Source organism: Saccopteryx bilineata, chromosome 2, assembly GCF_036850765.1.
Source record: "Saccopteryx bilineata isolate mSacBil1 chromosome 2, mSacBil1_pri_phased_curated, whole genome shotgun sequence".
Lineage (NCBI taxonomy): Eukaryota > Metazoa > Chordata > Mammalia > Chiroptera > Emballonuridae > Saccopteryx > Saccopteryx bilineata.
The window spans coordinates 300,443,845-300,470,778 of NC_089491.1; the positions used below are offsets into that span (position 1 = coordinate 300,443,845).

The 26,934-nt window shown below is 50.1% G+C and overlaps 1 protein-coding gene and 1 non-coding gene across 2 annotated transcripts in view; one reads left to right on the forward strand and one right to left on the reverse strand.

Moving 5' to 3' along the window:
* PLXNA2 (plexin A2) overlaps positions 1 to 26,934 on the forward strand; it is a 211,679-nt gene that overhangs the window by 159,825 nt on the left and 24,920 nt on the right. Inside the window, exons 12-16 of the mRNA XM_066261465.1 lie at positions 1,310 to 1,500; positions 17,609 to 17,760; positions 23,800 to 23,917; positions 25,692 to 25,828; positions 26,685 to 26,852. Coding sequence (XP_066117562.1) covers positions 1,310 to 1,500; positions 17,609 to 17,760; positions 23,800 to 23,917; positions 25,692 to 25,828; positions 26,685 to 26,852 — 766 coding nt within the window. The remainder of the gene's footprint in view (positions 1 to 1,309; positions 1,501 to 17,608; positions 17,761 to 23,799; positions 23,918 to 25,691; positions 25,829 to 26,684; positions 26,853 to 26,934) is intronic.
* Positions 15,015 to 15,090, reverse strand: TRNAP-GGG (transfer RNA proline (anticodon GGG)). Its single transcript has one exon. It is a non-coding gene; the product is annotated as a tRNA-Pro (tRNA).

The window sequence follows — 26,934 nt, forward strand, 5'->3', positions numbered from 1 at the left end:
CTCCTCTCAGGGTTATCGTGGGGACAAAATGAAACATTAGATGTGGACCATTTGTGCGTAGTAACAAATGCTCAGTGTGTACCTGTTCATTGTGAGATTCCCATATCCTGCCCTAGACCATAAGAGGCCATAGACAGGAGGACATTCCAATCTAGTCCCTCCAGCTAGGACGGGCAGAGGATCAGGATGAGAACCTATGGAAGAATAAAAAATTCTTCCTCCCGTGGCGCATGTACCTGACCTCCCTCAGAGAAACACTGCCCAGTCCTGAAAGCATATGTCTTCTTGACCAGAGATGTTGAAAATGACTTTCTGAGAACTTTGTTTCTGCAGAATTCTTGGATCTCTAAGTGCAAAACACCAGCAGGCAACAGCTAAGTCCCAGGCTCACAAAACACTACACCATTCTGCTGACTGGCCTGTTGGGGACTCCTAAGTCAGGAAGTGACAAGAGCAAAGGCAAGGGGTTTGCAGACTCCTAGGGTGACCTGTTAACAGGCCGCTTTGTCCTCTCTGGGGAAAGCCTCTCCATCCCCAGAGACTGTGAACAGGACTGTGCCAACCCTTGTTTCTTGTCAGCTCTGTCTCCACTTAGCCAGTCACCTGGCCTTTATTGAAGCTCCAGCTGACTCCTCCCCCAAGCCACCACTTCCCACTGCGATGGGCCAGGTGCCTCCCTGCTCAGGACCTCCAGCCTAGCAGCACAGCCAGTTGGAATTTCAGGATCCCAGCTTGGGTACTAAGCGTAGAAAGCTCCAAAAGTCACTACATGTCTCTGAGCTTCATTTGAATGTGAAATGGGGAAGTAGGTCCTTACCTCTTAGGATGAGGGCCACATACATGTGAGAGTCAGAGAGGTAGCAGTGCAAGAATGCAGTCCGTGTGCAAAGAAAAGATAACGGGCATATATGCAGAGCATCAGCTATGTTACAGGCACTGTGCTATGATGACATCTCATCCAAACCTCACACAATAAAACGATTATCCCCATGTTACAGATTAGGTAAACAAGGTTCCAGGAAGTCAAATGCTTTCTCACATGACTAATAAATGGGGAAGCCTCAATAAAAGCCCTGATCTGATTCAATCTGGAGCTGGTACTTTTAAATAATAATATTTTCTGAATTGCCTTTAAATGATTGCTAAGAGGCTCCATTTATTATTAATTCTTTCATTATTCTTGTAATGATAACGATGATTATTGGTGTTATCTGTGGTTGAGGACGGTTTCTGTCCCGCCTGTAAGAAGAGGGTAGATTGTGGGGGGACCTCTCCAACCCCGTCTGTGACTGTCCCCCTGTCTTTGCAGTCCACCTCTACAAGTGCGCGGCCCAGCGGGAGAGCTGTGGCCTGTGCCTCAAGGCCGACCGGAAGTTTGAGTGTGGCTGGTGCAGCGGCGAGCGCAGGTGCACCCTCCACCAGCATTGCACCAGCCCTTCCAGCCCCTGGCTTGACTGGTCCAGCCACAATGTCAAGTGCTCCAACCCTCAGATCACCGAGGTGAGTCCCCCAAACTCCAGAGCAGACAGAATGGCCCGGAGCCAAGCCTGGGCAGTGGGAGAGAAATGCAAGTCAAGTCTGTGTGGAAGAATTCTAAGCATGGGGTGTGATTAATGTGGAGATGTATAAAGCCTCTCGTGGGTGTCTCGATGGCCCGCGTCCAGGTATGAGCGACAAGTGTGTGGAAGCGTGTCCTCGTGCCTGGGCAGGGATGTGCGTGCACGCCACGAGAGAAGCAGAGCCAGCCCAGCCTCCGCGCCAGGCCCGCTGGCGGGGGGGGGGGGGGGGGGGGGGGGGGCAGGGGAGGGGTGCGAAATCGACTGCGTGGTGGGCGAACATTTCAGAAAATGTACTGCTTCTCTCAGCAGAAATGTGATTTCAGGAGCTGAGATTAGCTCAGAGCTGCAAAGTTAAAAATGGAAGAAAGTAAAGGCAGGCCCTGCACTGGCCACCGTGCCTTTTCCCAGGGTTTACTCTCTGTCCCGATTTGTTTGTGCGTTCTAATGGAAAGAAATAGGTAATTAATTATCCTGGAGGGGAAAAAAAAAGATGTTTTTTGAATAGCCAATTGCAAAGGAAGATGCATAGATGATGTGCATGAGAATGGAGCTGGTGGGGTTGGAGTGGCCGGGGAGAGGAATTGTCTTTAACTTTGCTGGCAGCGTTATGTGCTCATCACTCTTTACTGCTCGCAATTCACCCACTGTCATTCTTGCTGTGTGTCTAATCACACGCACCTTCTGGTGACTAAGAATAAAGGCCTGGGCAGGTACCAGTGTGGGTGCGTGTTGAAGGAATCAGGGAGAGGCTGCACCTCCTCTGGCCCGTTTCTGAGCAGGGGCTGTCTGTCCCTTTCCCTGCCCCGTCTTCACTACCGGCCAGAGAAAGCAGCTCTGGCTCTCCCCTGTGCCACTGGGTATCGGGGAGTCTCCTGAAGCATCCTTATGCTCACATCCAAGATTCAGACCAGTGGAAAGAAAATCCTCAAGATCAAATGAATGTTGTTAACCTGCAGAGGGGTTATTTGAAGAAGGAGAGCATATTTATTTAGTGGGCTTGGTTGGCACTGTCTCATTTAATCCTCACAACCACCACGGTAAGTGACTAGCCTCACCACCACTTTACGTATGAAGAAAAGGAGGCTCAGAGGAACGGCGTGAGTTGCCCAGGTACACACAGCTGTTAAATGGCAGAGCCAGAATTTTAGCTTTGATTTATTTCATTATAAAACCATTTTTAAAGCCTTTACTATTTTTGCTCAAGTGTTATAAAACAAGAAGGGTGCTCCCCCTTCCTTTATATCCAACCTTTCCAGCTGATACCGACCAGATGGATGCGTCCGTCCACACAGCAGCATGTTCCGGGGAAGTGCGGTGCTGTGGGGCAGTGACTCCGCCCCTAGTGGGCTTGCGTTCTGCGAGAGTAGACACTGCCTCTCAAATCTGGGCTTCGTCAGTCCCATTTCGCTTTGGGGTGTGGCAGCGGAGGAGCCTACTGACCTTCCCCTGGGCACTTCTCTCCCTGGGAAAGAGTGCCTGCGAGGACCGCCCTGGCCTCTGCCCTCAGACAGCTGGCTCCCGGAGCGCTGCTCAGGGCTCCGTGCCTCCACCCTGATTGTCATGGTTTCCAGCAGCCGTTGGCCTGAGAACTTGCTCTGCTCTGTAATTCTCCCTGTCAATGCAGTTGTGGTCTCTAGGTCTCTGTGCCTGTGTTACCGGCACTCGCCTCCACCAGCACCTCCCACTTCTGCCAGCACCGGCTGCTGCCCTAGCCCCGTCTGCCTGTTCCCCGACTGGCAGTGGCCCCCTCCCACCCAAAGGCAGGCTTCTCCCTGGGACCTCTGCCTCGCCGCCCTGCTCACTGACCGGGGACTGACAGGCTGCTCTGTTCACAGAGGACATCCAGCTACACGATGCTAATTAACCCCCTGAGGTAATTAGGCTGTAATTGATTTTCCCAGTGAAGGTAGCATCAGGAGCCAGAGGCCCCAAGCAGTGGGGTCTCCTGTTGGTGTTTTTCTACCAGAGGCAGTGGGGAAATGAAACTGCATCTATTGGAGAGACAAATCCATGATGTGTTCCAAACTGCTCTGGGCACAGCATTCCGGACAGGACACATGGGAAGGAGGACCCAGGCCTGGAATGTTTCATTCACTATGATCAGGAATATTTTCTTTCAGTTTGCATCTCCTACGCCCGACCTCTCCTCCTCTCCCTGTAAAAGTCAGCTTCAATTTTTTTAACTTTTAATTTTTGAAATAATTTCAGACTTAATAAAAGGTACAAAAATAGTACAAAGAACTTTCATATACCCTTCACTCAGACTCTCTAAAATTAACATCTTATATAACCACAGAATAATGATCAAAATCAGGAAATTAACATTGATACAATAATGTCATCTAATATACATGCCTTGTTCACATTTTGCCAATTGTCTCGCTGATTTTCTTTCTCTGGTCCAGGATCCAATCCAGGGTCACATGTGACATTCATTGTCATGTCTCCTTCATGCTCTGATCTTTCTTTGTGTCTCATAACCTTGATACTGTTGAAGAGTACAGGTCAATTATCTTGTAGTCGTCCGTCAGTTTGAATTTGCCTGATATTTCTTCAGGATTAAATCCAGATTATATGTTTTTGGTGGTGAATATTAAAAACACTGTAGGGTACCTGTCAATAGGGCACAGAAGCCAACTTGATTTGACCCCAATGGCCAGATTTTTAGCAATTTTGGCAAGAAAATATATAATGATACTAATGGACTATATACAATAGAATAAAATGGGAATTTATGGTCCCTATTGATATAAATAAACAATTCGTGGAGGAGAGAGGAAGCGCTTCTTTATACTAGAATTTCAGTTCATAAATGTACAAGGAAGTATGAAAATAGAAAATCATCATCTGGCAAAATTCACAGTGATAATTGTTTGAGGCAAGAATGTCCAATGAATGCTAAAATTAGTGGACGAAAGTATGATGAGAACTAGGATATTTACATAGTCTCAAGCTATCTCCCCACAAGATACCTATTAATTACAACAAGAAATAGTAACTTTATAGTAAAAAGAAAAAAAAAATACCTGGCCAACACAAACAACCAAGCGATCGAAGTTAACATCACCAGGAATGGAAAAAAAGCAACCTCACATGCCTCTCAATAGGATGTGCTACGAAGGCCGCAGCCTCGTTTCTGTGGTCCCCCTCCCTCCCCCCAAAAATGTATAATCTGTTAAAAGTAACTTTTAAGAAGAATCAACTTATTCTTTTTACCTCCACTTTCTTGGCTAATTCCTTGACATTAGCATAGGTCTTTTTCTTCACAATTGGAATTCTGTGAGATCCCTGCCTTTTCCTCCCCCTTGTCATGGGCCCTCTGTGTACCCCCTCAGTGCAAGCTCACATGGAGGCCACAGCCATTTGCTATGAAGATCCTTTCTGAGGGGTGAAAAGTGGAGGGTTCTATGATGGCTGTGAGGCTGGTAAGGGCGGGGTTGGGGGGGTTCCGGTGCTGGAAACATCGGGCTGGAAGGGGTGCTGCCTGCCCAGGGGCAGGGAAAGTAAGGAGATGCCCTGAAAGAAAGAGTTCTACTTTTAGGAAAGGAGTGCGCTCATGCTTACTTTGATGAACAGCTGTGTTCTTCCTTCACTCCTCCCTTGCCCACTGTCTCCATGACAACCAAGCCCACCCCTAGAGACCCATCTCTTATAGCAGCTTCATGTGGGACAAGTCTTACAGCCTATCAGATTTCCCAGTTTGCATAAACTTCAAGTTAGGACCCCTTCAGGACTCACCGGCTGCTCTTTCTCAGCCAGCCTGCGTTGTGATAATGACGCTGTCCCCCGTGGGAAGCATCCCAGGCTGCTCCCACTCCAGCTGTCATCCTGGATGTCTACGCACCTGTCACCTGTTCAACCCCAGAAACAGGCAACATGCAGAGGAGCAGAAGGCCCATGAGATGCCTGGCCCGTCACATTTCTATTCTTCCCAGCATGCTTCAGGACATGCTGGGACTTCAGAGAGGAGCATGTGACGAGCTACCCACTAGAGAAAGGAAGGCTCAGAGAAAACACTTCCCAAGAAGCTGTGAGTGGGCAGCATCCAGCAGAAAGGGGAAAGACACTAAATATGTCTTGAAAAGAGAAATTTTGAAAGGGGCTTTGGGGCTCATGTGGCAAAGGTCTCCACTCAAAGTGAGTGTAATTAGTTTGCTAGAGCTGCAGTCACAAAACACTACAAACTGAGTGGTTTAAACAATTTATTTTCTCACAGTTCTGGATGCCAGAAGTCCAGGATCAAGGTGTTGGCAGAGTTGCTTTTTTCTGAGTGCTGTGAAGAGAATATGTCCCGTGCCTCTCTCCTAGCCTCTGGGGTTTGTGGCAATCTTCGATGTCCCTTGGCTTACAGAAGCATCACCCCAGTCTTTGTCTTCATGTTCACATGTGTTTTCCCTGTGTGCATGTCTGTCTTCAATTTTTTAAAAACCAAGGATTCTAGTCATGTTGGATTAGGACCAACACTAAAGACCTCGCTTTCATGTAGTGACCTCTGTAAAATCCCTCTTGCTGAATAAAGTCCCATTCTGAGAGAATGGGAATTAAGGCTTCAACATACGAATCTGGAGGGGATAAAGCTCAACTCCTAAGGAGGAGAGGCCACAGTTCTAAGGAAATGAATTTGCTCATTTAGTGAGTGACTACTATATGCCGTGCACACTGCGAGGCCTAGAGGTTCTCACAAGGATGCATTAGTTCTAGGGGAGGGGGCGGGACAATGCAGCCTCTCTCCTCCCAGAAGAGGCCAGACACTGTTTGACCTAAGACAGAGACTTCCAGCCTACACCCCCCTGCAGGTGTCTCCTTTCTGGAAAGAGGACTGCTGCAGGGTCCTAGGTCTCCACACTTAATAAGGACACAAACTTCAGGCCAGGGACATGAACAGATGAGCCGCCTCTTAATTCTGGAAGTCGTAGTAATAACAGCTTTTCTTTAAGAAGACTCTACTGTGTGTCAGGACCTATGTACTTTGCATACCTACTCCTCCTAAGAATTCTGTGAGATGGCTATAATTATCTTCATTTAAGAGTTGGGGAAACACTGTTTGCTTAGGGAAGTAAACAGTTTGCTGAAAGTCACACATCGGTTGAGGCAGAACAAGCTCAAGAACAGGCTTATGACTCCCACCACGCCCTGTGACCTCTGTCCGTCAGAGGGATGGAGGGGTATTCCTCAGCTCATCACCTTGCCCCACGCCAGGTGTCTCAGAAACACCCGGGCCCAGGATCAGAATCCTCTAGGAAGGTCCCAGGCGATGCCAGGCCAACTAGGAACATAGGTTACCTTTGTAGTAAGCCTTAAAATAACCTTGACCTCTCTGCCTAAACATAACCAGGTCTGCACATATTTTTGTGAGTGGAGGGGTGGATAGGAAGAGCATTTTATGGTGCATTTAAACTTAGGGTGATCACCTTTTTCCAGTCTAGGGCAGATGTAACTTCAATGACATGTTTTTTAAAGCTACTAGACATGCTTTGATTGGTTTCTGGTTGTCTTTATTAATGAGATAATGGTTAAGGCGAAAGTTGGACATTCCCCAGGCTGGAGGCTCTGACTTCTCAAGCATCTCAGCCCAGAAGATAGAGCAAAGCAGGCCTGAACTGCAAGGGGCAAGTTCCCATGCTGGGGTCCTCAGGGAGTGACCAGGAAGCAACTACCATTTGGGTCCCAAAGACTATTCCTATTCCTGTGTGTTTCTGAAGTCATCTGCCACACTGCCTACGAAGGTCATGCTCATGCCAGGCCACATGGGCTCCGGTTTTGCAGATGTCTCTCCATTGGCTGCTGTGTTGCTTTTACTTCACAAATTTTCTAACTTCAATAACTTCCCCAACACCTCATTAGTCCCTGCTTAGGCAAATTCCCTTTAACCTGATTTTAGGTATATGTAACTGGGAGAGAGAACCATTATAGAACACTGTGTGTACACCACCTTCCAAAACCAAGTCTAAATCACTCTTGCTCCTATAGTCATTTAAGATGATCTATCACTCTTGTTCCCTCCTGCCTCCCTCTTGCCCAAATAATTTATAGTAAACTTTTTCCCTCTGGATCCCCTCAGATGCAAATGCATTTATGAAAGTGTTTGGGGATCTGGACATTTACAAGTATTTATCTGTAAGGCTGCTTCAAATCTCTGCAGAAGAGGCCAAAAGCCACCCACCCGGGTCCAGACTGACTCGCGGCAAAGTTCCCAACAAATAAAAAATAAGTCAGCCAGCTTTCCTGAGAAAACAAGTCAGCACTCTGATCTCCGTTCATTTATTTGTGGGCCTCATTAATATAACATCACTGTAACAAACAGCTAACGGGGGATGGTGTCAAGATGAATAATGGAGCTACTCCGCTGAGATAACAATTAGGTTTTGAATGTACTATCAGCTAAGACAGAGCCAGCAAGGATTCACGTTGGGCAGGAGAGCTGGCACTGCCGATGCCATAGATTCCTGCAGAGCCGTCAGCTGGGCTCTAGCCTACCGTGAAGAGTATGAACACACACACAGGCTCACACACACACACACGCACATGCACACAGACATGCACCAAGTTGGAAAACAATGTGACAGTGTGTCACCTGAGGTCAACATCCAGGTGTCTTTGGGATCCAGGATGAGATCAACCTTTGCAGGCACAGAGCTAGCACCACCGCTCTCCAAAGTCAGGGAAACTCTAAGCAACAGGAAAGGGGTAAGTAAATCAGTCAGGAGAGGATGCGCTGTCTACACACCCGACACTTGTCCTCACTGGCTTATCTTGATTAGGGGGCTCCTTGGGGCAGAACCTTCCTGATCCCAATCTCAGAAACAGGAGCTTCAGTACATTGCGTGACCATTGGTTGGGGGTGTTCCATCCTGGAGCAACTTCTCTGGGACCCCCTCCCCTGACTGCTCTGAGAGGCTCTGATGTCAGTCTCTCCTGTCCCCTCTGAAGAACCCAGCCTAGGATGCAGACAGCCCACTGGGAACATGGCAAGAGCTGTACAGATCCATCAGAGAGAGAGGCTGCCGACACCGTGCTAAGCAATCTCCATAGCAGTCGCTCTGGCCAGGGTGTCTGCCTCTCCCTGGAGTTCCCACCAAGAACAATACCCAGAGGCTCACCTGCATAGGACACTTATAAAAACAAAGTCACTTTCCCTCTGGACCTCAGCCAGTCCCGCTTCTGCCTAGATTTCTTACTCAGAAAATAATAGTGAGAAAAAAAGTAGCTAAGAGTCACTGAATGCTTACCTGGCACATAGCACTGGGCTTAGCACCGTAGGTATGTTAATTCATTTAGATCTTACAGTAACTTTTATGAGATAGAAGCTACTATTATTATCAGCCCAAATGACAAAGGAGGAAAGCAAGGCTCTGTGAGGTGTGCTGTCTTAAAGCCACACTGCTAGTTAGTTAGAACCAGGCGGTAATCCTCAGCTATTTGATTCTAAAGCTCCACGTTTGACCAGAAGACCATCCTTAATCCCTTTCCTGGGCTCACTCAGACAAGTGGAACCCTCAACCCACTGCTTCAGAGATGGGAAAAAAGCTAGCAGTACCCACTCCCAGCATCCTTTGGGGAGATTGGACAGGCACAGGGAGAGGTGACAAAGGAGCAAGGCCAAGAGAAGAGTGTGGACATTCATAGAGGAGGGAGAAAAGAAGCTGAGATGTTTGCAGAGATCATGGTGGCCAGCAAAGCCAACTACAGAGCTTCTTGGAAAGCAGCAAGTGTGGCCTTAGCTAAAGGAGAGGGGCTGAGAGACCTAAGCAGGGGGACCCACAAGCAGAATGGGACCTCACTGCTCATGGTTGGTGACTTGGGGGTTTCTCCCAGGGTGGGAGTATGGTCAGTTCAGGCAGGATTGTGTGGAGGCTGGAAGCACAAGTTAGATAGACCTGGCTGGGCTCTGCCACTCACTGAGCAACCTCGAGCAACTTACTTAACCTTTCTGGGACACCATTCCCCATCTATACAATGGCAACCATAATAGTACCTCCCTCATAGCTTGTTTTGAGCTCATAGTGGAATAAAGTAGGTAAAGCTCTGTGCACAATTCCTGGTTCACAATAAGTACTTAATTAGTGAAGAAATGGTCATCATCATTATCAGAATCTTTAATAACCTGGAGCCGATACCCAGTTTCTGTCTTCTCTCACCGTGTCTATCAGACGGGAGACATGACCGAAGGAAGACGGACTCCAGGAAGAAAGCGGGCTTTGTGAGTCACCTTCCAAGAAGAGGTCCTCCTCTGACCCCTTAAGCCTGACTCTGTAAGAGCCCCAACTCCACCCCTGCGAAGCTCCCTGAGTCCCAGGAATGGCCCAACCACGCTCCCCAGGCTGCACAGCCCTGGGCCTCCAGCACCTCCCGTTCACTCCCTGGTGCAGCCCATGGGAGCTCTCCAGCTGTAATTAATCGGCTGCATCTGCTCTCGCCCTTGGGCGGCTCTGTGGCACAGTTCCCTCTGAACTGTTCAATTAGTGGCTGCAAGAATCAGGGTGCGTGCAGCAGCACGGCGGCTGTTTTCCAGGTCACGGCACCCACGGTGGAAAGCAAACATGACATGGTCTGGCAGGAGTGCAGATTTGGCCGGGGTGCCCTGCCCTGGGCAGGACTCAGCTGGGCTGTGCTGCAGGCAGGTGGGGTCTGGGTAGGTGGGGAAATAGCTCTCCAAACCAGAGATTCCAGAGGCTTTGAGAGGACCCGGCAGGACACAGGACTCGCTGAGTTAGTCCCCTACCATCAGCGCATGCCAGCCTCACCCCACCTTCTTCTGGCCTGCTCATCCTGGCCTAAGAAGACCAGATAAAGAAGGACTTGGCCAGAACTGAGACGAGCCCTGTTTATAACCACTCATGGTCAGTGGCTGCTCCTCAGACAGGGTTTAGCTGCTGAACTGAGCCCTCTGTCCTAATGTATTTTCCTTCTAAATTCTGCCAATAGACAAACACTTTGTTCTACGGCCAGTTAAAAAGCCAATACTCTTAAGGCAAGGTAATAACAGAACCTAATGTCCCATTAAGATGCAAATAAAGGTTTCTTTAGGGAGGACAGAATAGGGGGGTGAGAGGTGCCTACAATGGCAGAAGGAACCCCAGAGAGGGAAGAAAGAACAGGGGAAAGATACCAAGGGGTTATCCTCCCTCTAGGGTTTGTGCAGGGCCAGCCTGGTAAATGTCTGTGCGACAACGGAAGGGAAGCCACCTGCACGGGCCCTCACTGCACATCGGGCAGGCCTTTGCTCAGGCCACGAGCCTACCTGGGGTCACTACAGTCTTGGAGGATGCATGGAAATCCAGGGTCCAAAGAAAAGCATCTGAAATGATCAAAGGGTTTAGAAAACAAGATCTTCTGACAGAAGGCTGACAGAATTACAGGAGTGAAGGCCAGGGGTGATATAATTGCCATCTTCAGTATCTGAAAGATGTTTGATGAGGAGGCAGCTGTTAAGTCCTCCGTTCGATGAGGGATCACAGCAGAAATTGGCTTAAATGAAAGTAACGGAGATTGCAGAGAGAGCTTCTTGATGATCCCAATGTTAAAAGACAGCATCACTCCCAAGCAGCACGTGGGCACATCCATGCTTCCAGCCGTCAGGAAAGGATACAGTTTGTTCCAGAATCTGGTTGAGCCTGTGTAACAAAAAGCTGGGGATGTTTATCCAGGCAGTGTGCTAAGTATTAGGGTGCTAAGCAGAAGCGAGAGAGCCCCTGTCCCAAGATAGCTATTGACTCATTGAAGAAAAAGCAGTTATGGCCCCATGTGGGCTCCGCTGTCCTGGAGACGATCACAAAGGGCAGTGGGGGTGTAGGAGAGAGTGCTGCTGGATCCGCCCCGGGGAGTCAGAGAATGCCTCTTTGAGGAGTTTCCTGTAGCAAACAAAGCCTTGTAAGAGGGGTAGGCATTTGTCAGTAGACATGCTTCATGAGCATGTCAGATGCCCGTGGTCTTTAAGGTATCTAGTTGTGGGAACTTTTAGCTCTCCCTGGGAGCACAGGTTATAAATAAGGAAGCTGAGCTCAGGAGGTGGGCGGGGGAGAGCACCCAGCAGGAGCCAGCACAGAACCCAGGGGAGACGGTCAGTACCCCCTTCACCCCACTTAGCAGCAGCTGCTGCTTCTGGGATCTTCTCTCCCTGCTCCCTGACTTCTGGCTCTCACTTCTGAGAGCCACAGGGAATTTAAATAGATTACTAGTCCACATTATAATACATGTTAGAAAGCATAGGGCTGAAATTAGTCAATATCTAAAGATCTTACCTGCTGATTTTACAGGTTGTCAGCTTCCTTCTCCCTCTTTCCACGCCTCCCCCCACACACACACTCAGCCCAAACCGTCAAACCATTTGTTTCTCATTCAGAATTACTCTCTTAAAAGAATTTATTGAGTTTGTTGTAACATTCGGTGCCTACCCCCGAATGGCTAATAGCTGAGGGAAAAAGAAGTGAGAATGGAGGGAGGAAAGGGTGTAGATCATTTTAGACAGGACTGGTGTCCTCCCAGATTTATTCCAGGAGAAAAGGTGATATATGGCTCAGAATATGCTTCTGTGTAGGGCCCAGAGTCCACCAAAACCAAGCCCCGCCCTCCGCAGCACAGCCACTCCTGCCCAAGCCCAGGCTGCGGCCACCTCCGAGGCTTTCTCCAGTCAACCCGTGAGCATCTAAGTTATGTGTTCCTGGTCCATGTGTCCTCCATCTAGATCAAAAGGAAGCTCCCCATCCTCCCGAAGCTCCCGACAGACACCAACATCCTGTGTTTTCGTGATCTAGGAAGGCACAGGTGCAGGGGCAGCACAAGAAAGGAAATTGCCAATTTCCACGGCCTGCTCTCTAAACCACTGTCACATCAGGGACTTCCCAAGCGTTGTCTTATTTAACCTTCACAACATCCCTGTGAGGCAAGCATCATTATCTGTTTTCTGATAAGGACACCAAGATTGAAGGTCATAGCCCATAAGTCAGAGCTGGAATTCAAATCCAAGCCTATCTGATGCCAGGGGCTACTTCCTGCTACTGACACTGCCTGGGCACCAGACGGTCTCTCTTCTCTCCCCCAGGGTAGTCAGCCACCCAAGGGCCACCTGAAACTGATGGCAAGACATGTGGATCTGGCTACCATCGACCACATCTTTTCCCCAGGCAGTGGGGTCGTCTCTGTAGGAGGGTGCTCTCCCTGTCACTGTGGCCACTACACCTTCCAGATCCGCCAGGCAGGCCTTCCTTGGAGTTCTGCAGGCAGTGGCTACGACTCCACCACCTTATCTTTCTATAGACCCAGACAGAATGGCCTGACTTGGCTCCCAAGAGAACCAAGTTTTGTGAGTGCTACATTGGGTACCTTGTAATCTAATGCTGCTTTTAAGAGATAGCCTTGCTCCAGGCTCAGTCTCCAGGGTGGGTTTGAGACCCTATAGCTACCTGGTCTAAGGCGGTATCTTTTTATTTTTTTTTATAAATAAATTTTTATTTTAATGGGGTGACATTAATAAATCAGGGTACATATATTCAAAGAAAACATTTCCAGGTTATCTTGTCATTCAGTTCTGCTGCCTACCCATCACCAAAAGAGAGATCGTCCTTTGTCACCCTCTATCCAGTTTTTTTTGTACCCCTCCCCCCCTTCCCCCTCTCCCTCCTTCCCTCCCCCCACCCCCTGTAACCACCACACTCCTGTCCATGTCTCTTAGTCTTGCTTTTATGTCCCACCAATGTATGGAATCCTGCAGTTCTTGTTTTTTTTCTGATTCGCTTATTTCACTCCGCATAATGTTATCAAGATTCCACCATTCTGCTGTAAGTGATCCAACGTCATCATTTCTTCTAGCTGAATAGTATACCATGGTGTATATGTGCCCCATCTTCTTTATCCAGTCTTCTATTTTTTTTACAGTATCTTGAAGGGATCCTGTTTACTCACTCTCCAGAGACTAGATCCTTTCCCATCAAGCCTCCCCTCTTCTCCCCAACCCCTGGTCCTGGGGAGAAATCAGGAAAGCAGGAAGGCTGGGTGTTCACCACCCTGGCCACCACACAGACTCCAAGGCCCTTATACTCATTCTCACCTGGAAGCCATCAGGTGGCAGGGGGTCTGTCCTACAAGATACTTTCCTTTGTCCCTTTGTACTCTGAGTACAGACCTCCACCTTGACTCTCTCCAATTTGTAAGCTAGGGGAGAACAATGGCATGTGCAAAGGCCCTGATATTTGAAAGTGCATGTGTTTACAATAATTGCTGGTAGGGGGGGGGGACATAGAGGACATACAACAGGAGGGCAGATGTGGCTGAAGAAGTCACAAAGATCAGACCCTGGGGGATAAGTGCCTTGACAGTGTTAGAGCCGTGAAGGGTTTTTAGAACAAGCAGCTAGTAACTTGATCAAGTATGTGTCCATGAAGGTCACCCTGGCAGTCTGAGGAAGTCAGATCTAAGGGAGAAACATGGGGTTCCAGCTGTCAGAGTGGGTGACAGTTGGTGGAGCCCTGCTTATTACAGACTCTGGAACACAGAGCAGAGCAGAGTCGAAAGACACCTGGGACCCAGAACTGGTCACGCCTGGTGACCATATTGAATATACATGGTAGGTGAGGGGGAGGAAACAGTTGAGCTCACACAGTTCCTGGCTGGAACAGTGATCCCGTTAACCTTGAAAAAGAATCTGGGAGAATAATCAGGTTAGAGGTAGACGGGGGCAAAATTAAGAGTTCATTTTTAGACAGGGTGAAATTTGAGATGCCTGAGGGACATACATGTGAAAGTGGAGATGTCCAGTAGCAATTGGATATATGAATATGGAGCTCAAGAGAGAAGGCTGAACCCACAAGATGGATTTGGAAGTCATCAGTAATAGAGGCATTGGGAATTCTCTTGCAGATCAAATGCTCACCACCTCATCTATGTTTTGGAAATCCAGATTTTTACACATCAGTTTTGTTTTAAGCAAGGTAGACATAAGCCCCAGGGCGTGATGGCTGCTGAATGTCTTGACCCCCAAACTCCTCCGCCATCTATGCCAGGGGCTGGCAGCATAGCACAAAGTAAGTGCCATGTGAGAAAGAAGGCCCACATGGACCCAGCATTTCCCTGGTCAGCTGGTAGCTGGGTCAGAAGGGATCAGGCTAGTGTCTCTACACCCCAAACTACCTACCTCTTTGACCCGTGTCTTCTTTTTTTTTTTTTTTTTTTTTTTGTATTTTTCTGAAGTTGGAAACGGGGAGGCAGTCAAACAGACTCCCGCATGCACCCGACCGGGATCCACCCGGCACGCACACCAGGGGGCAATGCTCTGCCCATCTGGGGCATTGCTCTGTTGCAACCAGAGCCATTCTAGCACCTGAGGCAGAGGCCATAGAGCTATCCTCAGCGCCCGGGCCAACTTTGCTCCAATGGAGCCTTGGCTGCGGGAGGGGAAGAGAGAGACAGAGAGGAAGGAGAGGGGGAGGGGTAGAGAAGCAGATGGGCGCTTCTCCTGTGTGCCCTGGCTGGGAATCGAACCCAGGACTCCTGCACCCCAGGCCGACGCTCTACCACTGAGCCAACCGGCCAGGGCTGACCCGTGTCTTCATGCCAAGATCGTAACACTTGCTAATAATTTTCTCCACACAGTATAAGTTGGCTTATGCTTCTGAGCAGCTCAGTGCCCCAACCATTTCTCTGACCCTGACCCTGACCCTGACCCTTAAACGTGGGAAGGGCACACGACAATGACTTTACCAGCAGAAGGAAGCTACCCCGTGGAACCTGCCAACACAACTGCCTATTCACAATACAATCCCTACATGCTACCTGTGAGACAGAAATATTTGTAGGCTTTCCAGAAAGATATCATTTCACAGTATTTCTGAAAGGCTGTAATTAACTGTGGTGAGTGAAAGAATGTATTTTTAAAAATAAAAAGTGGGGGAAGGAGAGTGAACCAATCACCAGTTTTGTCAGTTCCCTTTGGCAGGTGGGTTCCTGCCATCCAGGTGGCTGGGGGAGAGGGGAGAGGGGCCAGCTGAGCTCATTCCAAGTGGATCAAAGGAGAACATGGTGCTCAAGTTGGCTTAAAGCAGCTTCTTCCCCACAGATGCCATCCTGAAGGGGCATGGAAGCAGCCCTTTCCTGTCCCTCGTTCACAGGGGTCCATCCCATAGAGCCCAGGAGGCTCGGGCACCAGAGAAAACTGTGCCGGGGAGAGTGGAAGAGCCAAGACCGAGCACTGGTTATTTTTAGAATCTCCAGGGACAGAAAGCTTCAGTTCCTCATGCCAGCTCTCTTCTCTCCAGACTGTCCCGCCTTCCCCACACTCACGCCAACACTCAGAGACGCCTGCGGGGCCCTCCACTCTCCCTCTGTTGATTCATTTCACAATCTTGTTGACTTTTATTCATAAGGTGGGATGTTTTATTCCCAGAAAAGGGAGTCAGAGCCACAGACAAGGTGTCCTGGGTGAGACGAGTCCCCAGATGAGAGCGTGCAGGGCCTGGGCCGACAAGGAAGGGAGGATGCTGCACCGTGTCAGGCCTGCAGGAGAGGGTGGAGTCAGGAGGCCTGAGCTCCAGTCCAGGCTGTGCAGCCGGACGACTGAGAGCCCAGCAGTCGGCCAGGCACTGAGGGAGGAGGCCTGTCCTGGTCCGGTCCTCATCCCCACTATCCTCTCTTCTCTGTCCACGATAACCTGAGGATTCGTGGCTGAGTTGGTGGTAGAACTCATGGTGCCCATATCACAGGAAGAAAGCAGGGCCCCTTTAAGGGAGGTGGGAAGAGGGAGTTCCCAGAGTCTTCAACAGCATTCTCACCTGTACTCACCTAGCATCTGTGCCCTGTGGCGCACTGACTCCTCTGCCCACTGGACACCCCACCAGCACATAAGGGGTTAAGAGGAATCTCCCCAGAGGGGCCGAAGGACAGAAAGGACTGAGGCTGCAGCTCTGCCCAGAGGCCCCATCCGGGAGAGTCTGTTGACCTCTTGGCCTTGACGCCCCCCCCTCCCTCCCTGTCTTGCTTTCTCATGGTAGTGGAAAGAGCTCTGGACTTTCTTACAACTGTGTGAGTAGGTTATACAAGCATCTTAGACTAAGACCCAAGTCCTCTTCCAGTTCTGAAATTCTGTGTTCCTGCTTTGCCGTGAGTTCTAATCCAATTTTTTTCTGCTCCTGATAACTATGGACCACAGAGTGTAAATTTATTCCCTGGGATCTGTTGGATCTCAAAGAACTGCATTTTTTTTCTGGGTGTGATCTCTTCCCAGACAGAAGTTTACACCTTGGGAGAACCTGACTTTGGGTCAGAGCAAAATGAGACAGTCTTCATTTGGTGACTGAATTAGGAAATGCATAAATAAATGATCTTTGTTAACAGGAAGCCAGCAAAATTGGGAAAATCCTACAGTTATTTCTTTTTGATCCTCGCACGCATTGTGAGATTTTTTTCCCAAACAATGTCAAACACACTTTCTGTCTTTGATCATCCCCTTGCAGGAACCTGATTTCAGGCTTCTCTGGGCTCACCCAGTTCTCTGTCCAAATCCCCTTTGCCACTGAGTACCTGGCATCAGCATTATCTGTGGTCCCCTTCATCTCCTCTTGCCCATCAGTTCCTTGAAGACAAACTTCCTGTATGTTCATCCTGTCTCCCCTACACGGCCTAGCACACAGGAGTGTCAGTGACAGCACCTCCCAATTACACGGCCCTCTCGGTTTACAGAATGCTCCCACAGCCCCGGCGAGGCGGGTCAAGATGACTGTTTCACACCTGAGAACAGAGGTCCAGGGAAATGAGGTGACTTGATCACAATCAGGCAACAAGTGAATTAGAGACACGTCTCAAACAGTGATTTTCTTCCTTGAGTTTCTTTCTAATATATGGAGAATGAATGAGTTAATGACCTAAAGACCCAAGAGAGTAGCATAAAACAAAGTGGTGCCAGGATCCGACAAGCTAAAAAAAAAACACATGGAGAAAACACTCTCCGTTCTCCCAGATTCCAAATGTTCATCAGTCCCTCAAACTCACCAGGGAGGGAAGGAGGCTGCTGCCTCTGCTTCTGTGGCCCCAGGTTTGCCTACTCCATTTTCCTCCCGCAGATTCTGACAGTGTCTGGACCGCCTGAAGGAGGGACCCGAGTGACCATCCATGGCGTGAACCTGGGCCTGGACTTCTCCGAGATCGCCCACCACGTGCACGTGGCTGGGGTGCCCTGCACACCCCTGCCCGGGGATTACATCATCGCTGAGCAGTGAGTCCAGTCTGCTCTGCCCCCCCTTTCCCCGAGGGAGCTTCTGGGCGGGCTGGGGCTCCCTCCTTTCTCTGGGGCTTTTCCAAGAGTCCTCTTTCATCTCCCTTCTCCCATGGACCCTGCCCCCAGACATCTACCCCGACCTCCCCTCTCAGAAGGTCATATTCTGTTCTGTCCCCTGCTCCCTGACTCCTCTGGCCTCAGGGATCCCTGTGCAATGCTGGCCCTCAGTAGGTTTACACCTGCCCACTGGCAGGACTGAGTCAGTTTCCCAACTGGCCCAGGCTCCTCCTCTTCGTCCCTGGCCCCTCCCTGGCCAGACCCCATTGGAATGCATCCTGCAAGGTGGGCTGTGGGCAACTATTTGTTTGGCTCATGGGGCTCTGACAGCAGCTTAATCCCAGCAGGGCCTCCGCCAGAGCAAATTCATTTATTTCACTAAGGGAAGTGTCAGCTGGAAATTAGAAAATAGGCATGTAGCAACGGACAGGAGAACGGGGCTCCAGGAGTGACATATGTTCCAATTTGGGGTGTTCGTTTGGCGGTGGTGGCCACTGTGGAGCTGGTGGGCAGGAGGTGGGCACGAAGCTGGGGCTGAAGGGTAGGAGGAGGGGTGCCTTCCCTTTGAAGGAGAAAGGGAGGGGACCAGCCAGATCGCTCTGCAGGATCGGTCAAGTCACCCTGGTTCCACAGAGGACACCACTCTTCAAGGAGTTCTAGAGCTGGACCAGGAGCATAGTTTGAGGGCGGGGCTCCTCTCCCTAAGCTTCCCCTCCCTGCAGCCCCAGATCCACCCTCTGACTCCCCACAGCCGGCCTCCAGTAGCAACCATAAATGGCATTAGCAACCTTAAAATGCCATCACTTTCTTTTATCAGTACTTGCCCTGCTTCATCCATTATCTCATTTTTAATTGGGTAGGACTCTGAGAGGTACATATTGTTATCGTCACTTTACAAAGCCAGAGAGCAGTAGAATGGCTTTACCGGTTCACTCAGAGCACGAGTGGTCAAGGCAGTCAGAACTTGAGTCTCCTGACTAGTCCAGGCCTCTTCTCTTCCTTAGCAGCAATGGGGCAAGACTCCTGGGTAAGAGTGGCCTAGAAATCTCATGATTCATCAGAACGTGGTTTCCAGGGTCAGGAGCCATGATTCCCGTGTGGCCCGGAGCTAGGTCAGAGCCAGGACAGTGAATTCCCAGACTTTGAGCCTGGGTGAGACCCCAGCCAGCACCACAGGGAAGAAGAAGGAGCCAGGTTGACCTTCAGACCCTTCATATCTGACCCTTCGCTGACATTATCCCTGCAAGGAGTGCGTGTCAGAGGGAAGGCTGACAGGGTCTGCAGGAAGGAGGGGAGGGAGGGGAGAGGGGAGAGGGGACACGCCACAAGCAGCACCGCTGAGCCAGAAGAGGAGGTGAAAGCTCTCTGGACAGGAGCCAGGACAGCCTGAAGAGGGCCTCACAGTCCAGAGGCCAGCGCCCCGCCTGACTGGGCTAGACACTTGGTCTCCCTGACCCAAATCCACCCTGGCTCCCAGGACCTGCCTTGTGGCTCTGGACAGAGGCTAAGTCTCCAACTCGGTGAGCTGCCTCAGCTCCAAAGGGAAGGATTTGGGGTGAGTGAGGGGTAAGGCTGTGCGCTGAGAAGAGCAAGCTCTTGAGTAGCTGGATGTGGACACGCCCTGGGGTCCAGGGTTCCCGGGTGTTCTGAGTCCTGGCTCCTCTTCTGACCAGCCCTGAGACCCTAGCAAACGGTTTGGTCTCTGACTTTCATCGGCCTAATGGAAATCATGATTCTGCTGCATGAGTTTTGAGGAAAATTCAATAAGATGAGAAAACGGAGATTGTAACATACCATACGAATGTACGGGAATAGAGTTTTATCTGTGAAATCAAATTCTCCACACTGGCCCGGGGGCACAGGGAGGAACTACTGAGAGAACCTGGAGGTGAGGCTATGAACGGAGCCTGGGAAGGGGAATGGCCACCGCGGGTCCCTGCCAGGGCTGGTGGTCACCCTAGAAAACCATCACCACCACCGTCTTCGGGCACAGGGCAGGCCGGAGGCAACAAGAACACTCGGCACCTCGGCCGCTGCAGCCCTGGTTTCCAGCCGTGCCAGGCTCATTACCGCTCTCGAGGTTTCAGAGTTTGTTAACATCATTAAAGCCTCCATCCCGGGCAGGAAGCAGCAGGCACAATCGTTACAGATGTCTGCGAGAGATGAATTTGGCTGAACGGGCGTGGTGCAGAGTCCCGGGCACGGGCAGGAGGAGTGGGCACTGTAATGACTCACCATATGCTTGTGACTGCCATCTATCACTCAGCAATTAGGTTAATGTTGGCTAAAGGGCCCCGCTTAGTCCTGCAATCAGCACCCCACAGGACTGAGGAGGGCCGGATGATTCCATCTCAGGATGTTTTCTGGGCAGCGGGACACAGGTGGAGGCTGCAGCTCAGCCTGTCCTGGGGCAGGTGTGCTGGTCCTCAGACCAGCTCGCTCTTATCTGCTGTAGCTGTGAACTCAGCCACAGCTGGATGGATCTTAAATGTGTGTGTCTCCTATCCCAGGTGCACCCTTGTGTGGTAGAAGGTACCATCTATGCCAGTTTAAGGGAGATTGTCAAGTGTGGGGTGAGGGCATTGGCTGGGTGCCAGGAGTTTAGCTATTGATGAGGTAGGTGACTTCAGACAAATGATTTTGTTCCCTGATCCTCAATGTCTCATCTGGAAAATGGGAATATAGAAATAGACTATCTCTACAGCCATGTGTATGGTCCTTAAGATGTCAAAAGCAGTAAAGTGTATGCCCATGGGACCTGTCTCTCCATCCATTAGAAAGCTTATTGGTGGCACTAATATGTCTGCAGACGTCCACTGTCAACCAGGAATCAAGCCTGTCCAACAGTTATTTAGCCCAACTCCTCACTTTATAAGGAGAAAACACCTCCAGCTGTTATCTCCTCATAATATATAGGGAGCCGAGAGCCAGCAGGGACACGGGGAGGAGGCAGGGAAGGTAGGAGGCCTCCAGAAATCAAACCATAGGAGCACTGCCGACTTGTGAGGCCTGAAGGAGGAAGTGGCGTGCACACTGCTGCCTGTGGTCATCTATGACCAGGGAGGTAGGGGACATAGGTGCTTAGCTCTCAGAGCCTTAGGAACCCAGCCCGGTCTCCCTTCCTACCACCCCTCCTTCCACAACAACCTCAGCTCCACCCCAGCACTGCTGCCATGTTTACTCTGTCCCCTTCCCAAAAGACACACAGATCGTTCCATTCATTCTGGAGGCAGCAGAGTGGAGTGGTCAAAGGCATGAGCTTGGGAGTCGGGCTGATTTGAATCATGGCTCTGTGGCTTACCAGAACCGAGACTGTAATGAGTCACTAAGCACCCCTGAGCCTTACTTCCATTATCTGTAAAATAGAGATCATAAGACCATCCCTGTAGGAGAGCCTGAGGATGTCACAAGATCCTGTCTTGTCCAGTGCTGGCCACAATCACAGCTCAGTGAATCGTAGCTTTTATTGTCACTAAGCTCTGGAAAACCCTTTCCACTCCCTACAGCCGTCCTTCCTTTTTCCTTTAAATGCCTACATTCCTGAGCTCAGAGAACAAACACCTACCACAGATCCACTCAAGGATGCAAGTCCTGGGTCCCAGGAATAAAAAGACAAAGCATTAGAGGGCATTCGAGGCCTTCTACAACACTGCCTGATTCCTGAGGACTGTGGCCCAGTTCTTAGACCTACCAACCCAGACCCCTTTTCACAGCCCACGGCCTCTCTTCCCACTCACTTGAAGTAGAACCTCAATCCACAGGTGGGGAGAGGGTCAGCTGCAGGGCTAAGGAAGGGAACCCATGGTCTAGCTCTGGGTCCTTCCTGCAGCCCAGCAGCCCCTGGTCCCCTGCCCCAACCCCTTCCAGGTGGGACATTCAGAGCCAACTGCAGCCACTCAGCCTTGGACACCTGGGTAGTTAGTGCCCATCTGCCATTCATTCCCCTTCTCCCAGGTGCTTGACATGTAAGGCTTATCTTTTGGGCCATGAATCCTGAACAAAGAGTTATTCTAGAAAAGACAGTTTGATACCAAGAGACCCCAGCCCATTGGTTAACTCCCTATAGGTACAGTTGACTGGCCATTCTAGGCTTTCTCTTCTCCTAGACAGGCCCTGGGGTGGCCCAAGGAGGAGCAGATATGCCCATGACCTTCACATGTTCTCACAGTTCCTTTTTCCATGATTTCAAGCCTGCTATAATTTCTTCTGTTTCTTCTCAAGAATCACTTCAGCACAGATGGTCCAAGGGGGTGAGTGAGGGACAAGAAAGCCCCGATTCGAAGAGAGGGAAGGAGCTATCTGCCCCCTCCTCATCTCTGCCTCCTCTGGAGCTCCTTGAGAGCACAGGGCATGGTTTACAGGATGTCCGGGACCCCAAACAGCAGCAGGCACTAGGGCCCAGGAGACAGGGTAAGAGAGTTGGTAGCAATACTGAGATAACCACACATGGTACCATATATTAGGCTTCTCAAATGCTCTGCTAATGAGGTTTAAGGAGACAGGTACGTGTAAAATACTAATTGCTCATTGCTATCATCTTTATTCTGGATTCATAATTAATTTATTCATTCTTAGAGAGAGGGACGGGAGAATATCCTTCCCTATGCATTCAGTACTCTTGTTGAATCTAATATGCTAAACATAATAAGACAGTTATTGCATGTTAAGTAAATATTCACCAGGAGTGAAAGTTCTTATTTGGGATTAACTGTTATGAAGGAGATAGAGATCAGTGGCATGCCGTGTGTGCGAGCATGCAGTGTATTTGTTTAATGCAAGTTTTATTACATCGGAATGAAATCTCTGTTTAGTTACCTTCCTTCCTAGAGAAGCTGTTGAGATAAGCATCGCTCCGTTAAACATGGATCTTCCCCACCGCGCTTGGATAATGCTGGGGATTAGTGCAGGGGGGTGTGTTTTGCGGACTCCCCGCTGAGCAAACCTACGGGTGCCAGGCTGCTCTGAGCTCTTAGGTGGTGTTGGGAGGAAAGAAAAAGCTTTGTCTCTGTTCCTGGATGCCTTTCTGCTGAGCTTGGTGGGGCCCTTCCCCATGCACCCCACATCTACAATTCCAGGAAAGAGGTCCCCCCAAGGACCCGATTTCTCAGTCTCTCCAGCTGCCCACCCTTTCTTGCCTGTGGCTGTGGCCACGGCAACCAGTCTCTAAATGTGGTTGTTGTAACTTATCTCCGGCACCAGGGAAGTCATCACTGGGGGTATTGATTTGCACTTCATGAGAGAATGCTGCACTCCCTCTTCTCTCCAGCTCCCCTGTTAATGTGAGGCACGACTTCCAACCCCAGGGCTGGGCCACTGTCTCGCCCACCTGCTTAGTGTGCTCAGCCCTTGATTAAGTGGGAGTCCAGTGCCCACTGCCATCCTAATGAACTCATCCACCTCCCAGCCCTGAGCCTGCTGCACACGACCCCACTGCTCCCACTGTGCTTGGAACTCCTGGTTTGGACTCTCACTATCTCACCAGATTATCTATTCTCTTTTGAAAACTCACTGCAGGAAGCAACCACAATTGAATCAGTTTGGCAAATAAGCCCTCACTCCCTCTTTTCGGGAGAGTTGCAGTATTGGCTGGTCACATAAGAAAGAACACTAAGTTGCTGCCCCTAGATCTCTCTGCTGACCATTAGGTTTATTCCACACATATTGAGTAGCCACCAGTAACGGGCACTGCACTAGGCACTGGGTACTTCAGGCTTGTTCAAAGAATTAGGCAGTATAGCATTTTGGAGGCACACAGGGCTTTAAAGATGATCTCATCCAAACCTCTTACTGTACAGATGAGAGCCCAGAGAGGGAAAGCTCTCTACCCAAGGTCTCACAGCTGGATGGGTGAGCAAGCTGAGGGTTGGTTTAGCACTATTGCAAGACTGTAATGAGTCATTCACTGTGACAGTGAGCAAGTAGGGGCAGAGATGCCAGCTCTTGCCAAACCTCTCATGGGAAGATTTACTCTCTCCTCAGGATCGTCTGTGAGATGGGCCACGCCATCGTGGGAACCACCTCTGGGCCCGTGCGCCTGTGCATTGGCGAGTGTAAGCCAGAGTTCATGACCAAGTCCCATCAACAGTACACCTTTGTGGTGAGTATGGGCTCCCAGCAAGGGCACATTTCCTTCTAGAATTCTCCACACACCTCCTCCCAATCCAGGCACCTCCAGAAGACCAGAAAGGAGAACCGCCAGCCTCACATTGCAACCCTGCTTTTCTGAGTGGGGTGGGTTTGTGACTAGCAATGCTGTGAAGACTTGGGAGTCCCCCAGAGCCAAAGGTCAGAGTTCTAAATAAGGCAAAATTAGGCCTTTTTTAGAATTCTGATCTTAGCACCTCTCAGGGTTGGGAGGGGCTGCCCTTTGTCCCTGCCAATGTGATATCTTTGTCCAATTCCAGCTAATGAGGACAGAGCGCCTGAGGGACCTAATTAAAAAGGTCTATATTTATCAGCAAGCTTTGTTTTCTGCCAAGGATACTGTAAGTTGAAATTTAGAGGAGTCACTTGAAATCCTGCAGGAGCAAGTATCTATGTGCAGGGTCACAGGCGTGGGGTGTACAAGAGAGTTCCTCTGTGTGTCGGGTGTGGTTACACGCAGGTATGCACACATTCACACCTGAAAACATCTCTTCACACTCGGGCAACCTGGAGCCAAACCACAGAGGTTTTCTTTAAAGTGCCTCCCGAATCAATAACTCACTTCTGGGGCACCTGAGTCCCTTTCCTGACACTTACCTACATTGCCACATCGAATTCTTCATTATAACGGGTTAGCACCAGTGGGTGGGGTCAAACCAGCCTTGCTAAGAGTTTTGAAAAATCATAAACCACTAAGAGTCTCCTCACTCTGAAGCATTTTTACTGCTTGTTGTCAATTTTCCAGTCTCTGCCTTCTTACCCTGGCCTCGGTGCCTTTCCTTTATACTCTCCTCTCTCAGATTAGAGAGAGCCACGGCCTACCTGCCCGTCTCCTGCACAGACAGACAGGGTCTTCTCTAAGGAGCACAAGACACTGGATGGAGAGATAACTGCAAAGTGTCAGAGCAGGGAGGGGCTGCAGTAGCCCACCCTCCACTCCACTGAGGAGCCACCGGAAGCCCTGCTGCGGGGCTTGCTCTCCGACTAGCTCGTGTCTGTGTAGTTGCTCAGTTAAACACACTTCCCGCTCCACTCCACTGCCCTTTAGGCAGGAGCAGTTCCTTTCTGAATTAGGTTGACCGCCTGACCAATTTTTTAGGCTGAGTGACATTTCTTTTAAGCTTCAGGCTTAATTTTACAACTTAATGAGCCTACTAAAAAGTCCCAGCCGACAGTGGGCTGTCCTTCCGGTAGAAGAGGGGAAGCCACGTCTAACATTTGCTTACAGCTCTCCGCGCCAGGCACACTGCCGTGCCCTTCTCGTGCTTAGGGAGGGACAGAAGGACATGTGCACGGGCCATTAGTGCAGGACGTTAGCCTCATGATGGCCCAATCCAGGCAGCGGTGCTTTGTTCAGCCCTATTGATTTTGTGTCAAAAATATCAGTACAAGCTCTAGATAGAGAAGCATTTTCAAATTGTTTTCAATTTGTAAACTAATTGATAGATTAGTCAGTGTCACCTCTGCCTTCCCATCAGTGTTATGGGCATGAGACTCCCTGGGGAGTCAATTAATTTCAAAACTGACCTTTCTGCCTTCCTTGGATGTGCCCAGAGCCTGTTCTTAGAAAGGATGTCGGCTCCAGGGTAAGCAGAGAGAGTAGTTTGGGATTCAAAAGGGCAGGAAAAATACCTCCCCTTTGAGCATGGAGATGGTCCCTCCTCTGTCCTTAAGTGTCTCTTTGGGCAAAACCTGAGTTGTGATCGTTTCTCTGCTTCCTCCCAAAGAACCCTTCTGTGCTGTCCCTCAACCCCATCCGCGGGCCAGAGTCGGGAGGCACCATGGTGACCATCACGGGCCATTACCTCGGGGCCGGAAGCAGCGTGGCTGTATACCTGGGCAACCAGACCTGCGAGTTCTATGGGTGAGACGGGCGTGGGGAGCACGAGAAGACGGCCCTTGTGTGGCCTGTGTATGCATGTTCCTGTGCACGCTCACACATACCCCTGCCCACCACCTCCACGTCATGTGCTACATGCTGGACCCAAACACCATACTGGTCACTAGTCAATTCATACCCCATGCATCACAGGGGCTGGGTACTTCTAAAAAGAATTCAAAGTGAGAGCTGTGAGCCTGCTGATGAGGGAGGCTTCAAAGCTGTCCCAGTCGCCATCAGGACCGGACATTCATTAGGTCTCCTCTAAGGTTACTTGAGCAACGTGGACATTGCACAGCCTCAGTCCTCAGCAAGCACAGAGACGCATCCTCAGGGCATCTCTTGGGCCTAAAAGAATTGAACACCTGCCATCTGTCAAATGCATTCAGTGGAGATGTAGAGACTATGAGAGCATTCCAAAAGAACCCACAGCTGAGAACCCTACTCTTCCAGTGTTACTGGACGATCTCCTCCCCGGGTCAGGATTGTGTGTTCACTTTTTTGCATATTAGATGCCCAGTAGATATTTATTAACTGACTAGACGCTACGCACCAGCTAAACAGTCATATTCTAGAAAAGTCCAGTATAGAGACGAAGCCCCCGCAGCCCAGCCCTACCTCACGTTCCCTAACCCCGTCTCCAGTTTGCTCCCTCCTAATGGAACCAGAGTTGGAGCTTAGGTAAAAGGGGCTCTGAGGTGCTCTGAGGAATGCTGTGGTCCACAGTCTACAGAGTGACAGGACAGGGGACATATTCTGACCATACCCTCAGACTGAGGGAAGCACCCCCGATGGCCCACACCTTTTTTCATAGCCCTCCTGCTGTCTGTCTCCCTGTCAGGAGATCAATGAATGAGATCGTTTGTGTCTCACCCCCATCATCCAATGGCCTGGGCCCAGTCCCCGTTTCTGTGAGTGTTGACCGAGCCCATGTGGATAACAACCTGCAGTTTGAGTACATAGATGACCCCCGGGTGCAGCGCATCGAGCCAGAGTGGAGTATTGCCAGGTGAGGCAAGGGGTAGCAATGCACCACGTGGCATCATCCCCTCAGCCCAGTGTGGCTTGTGAGAGGATCCCAGGGGTTGAGG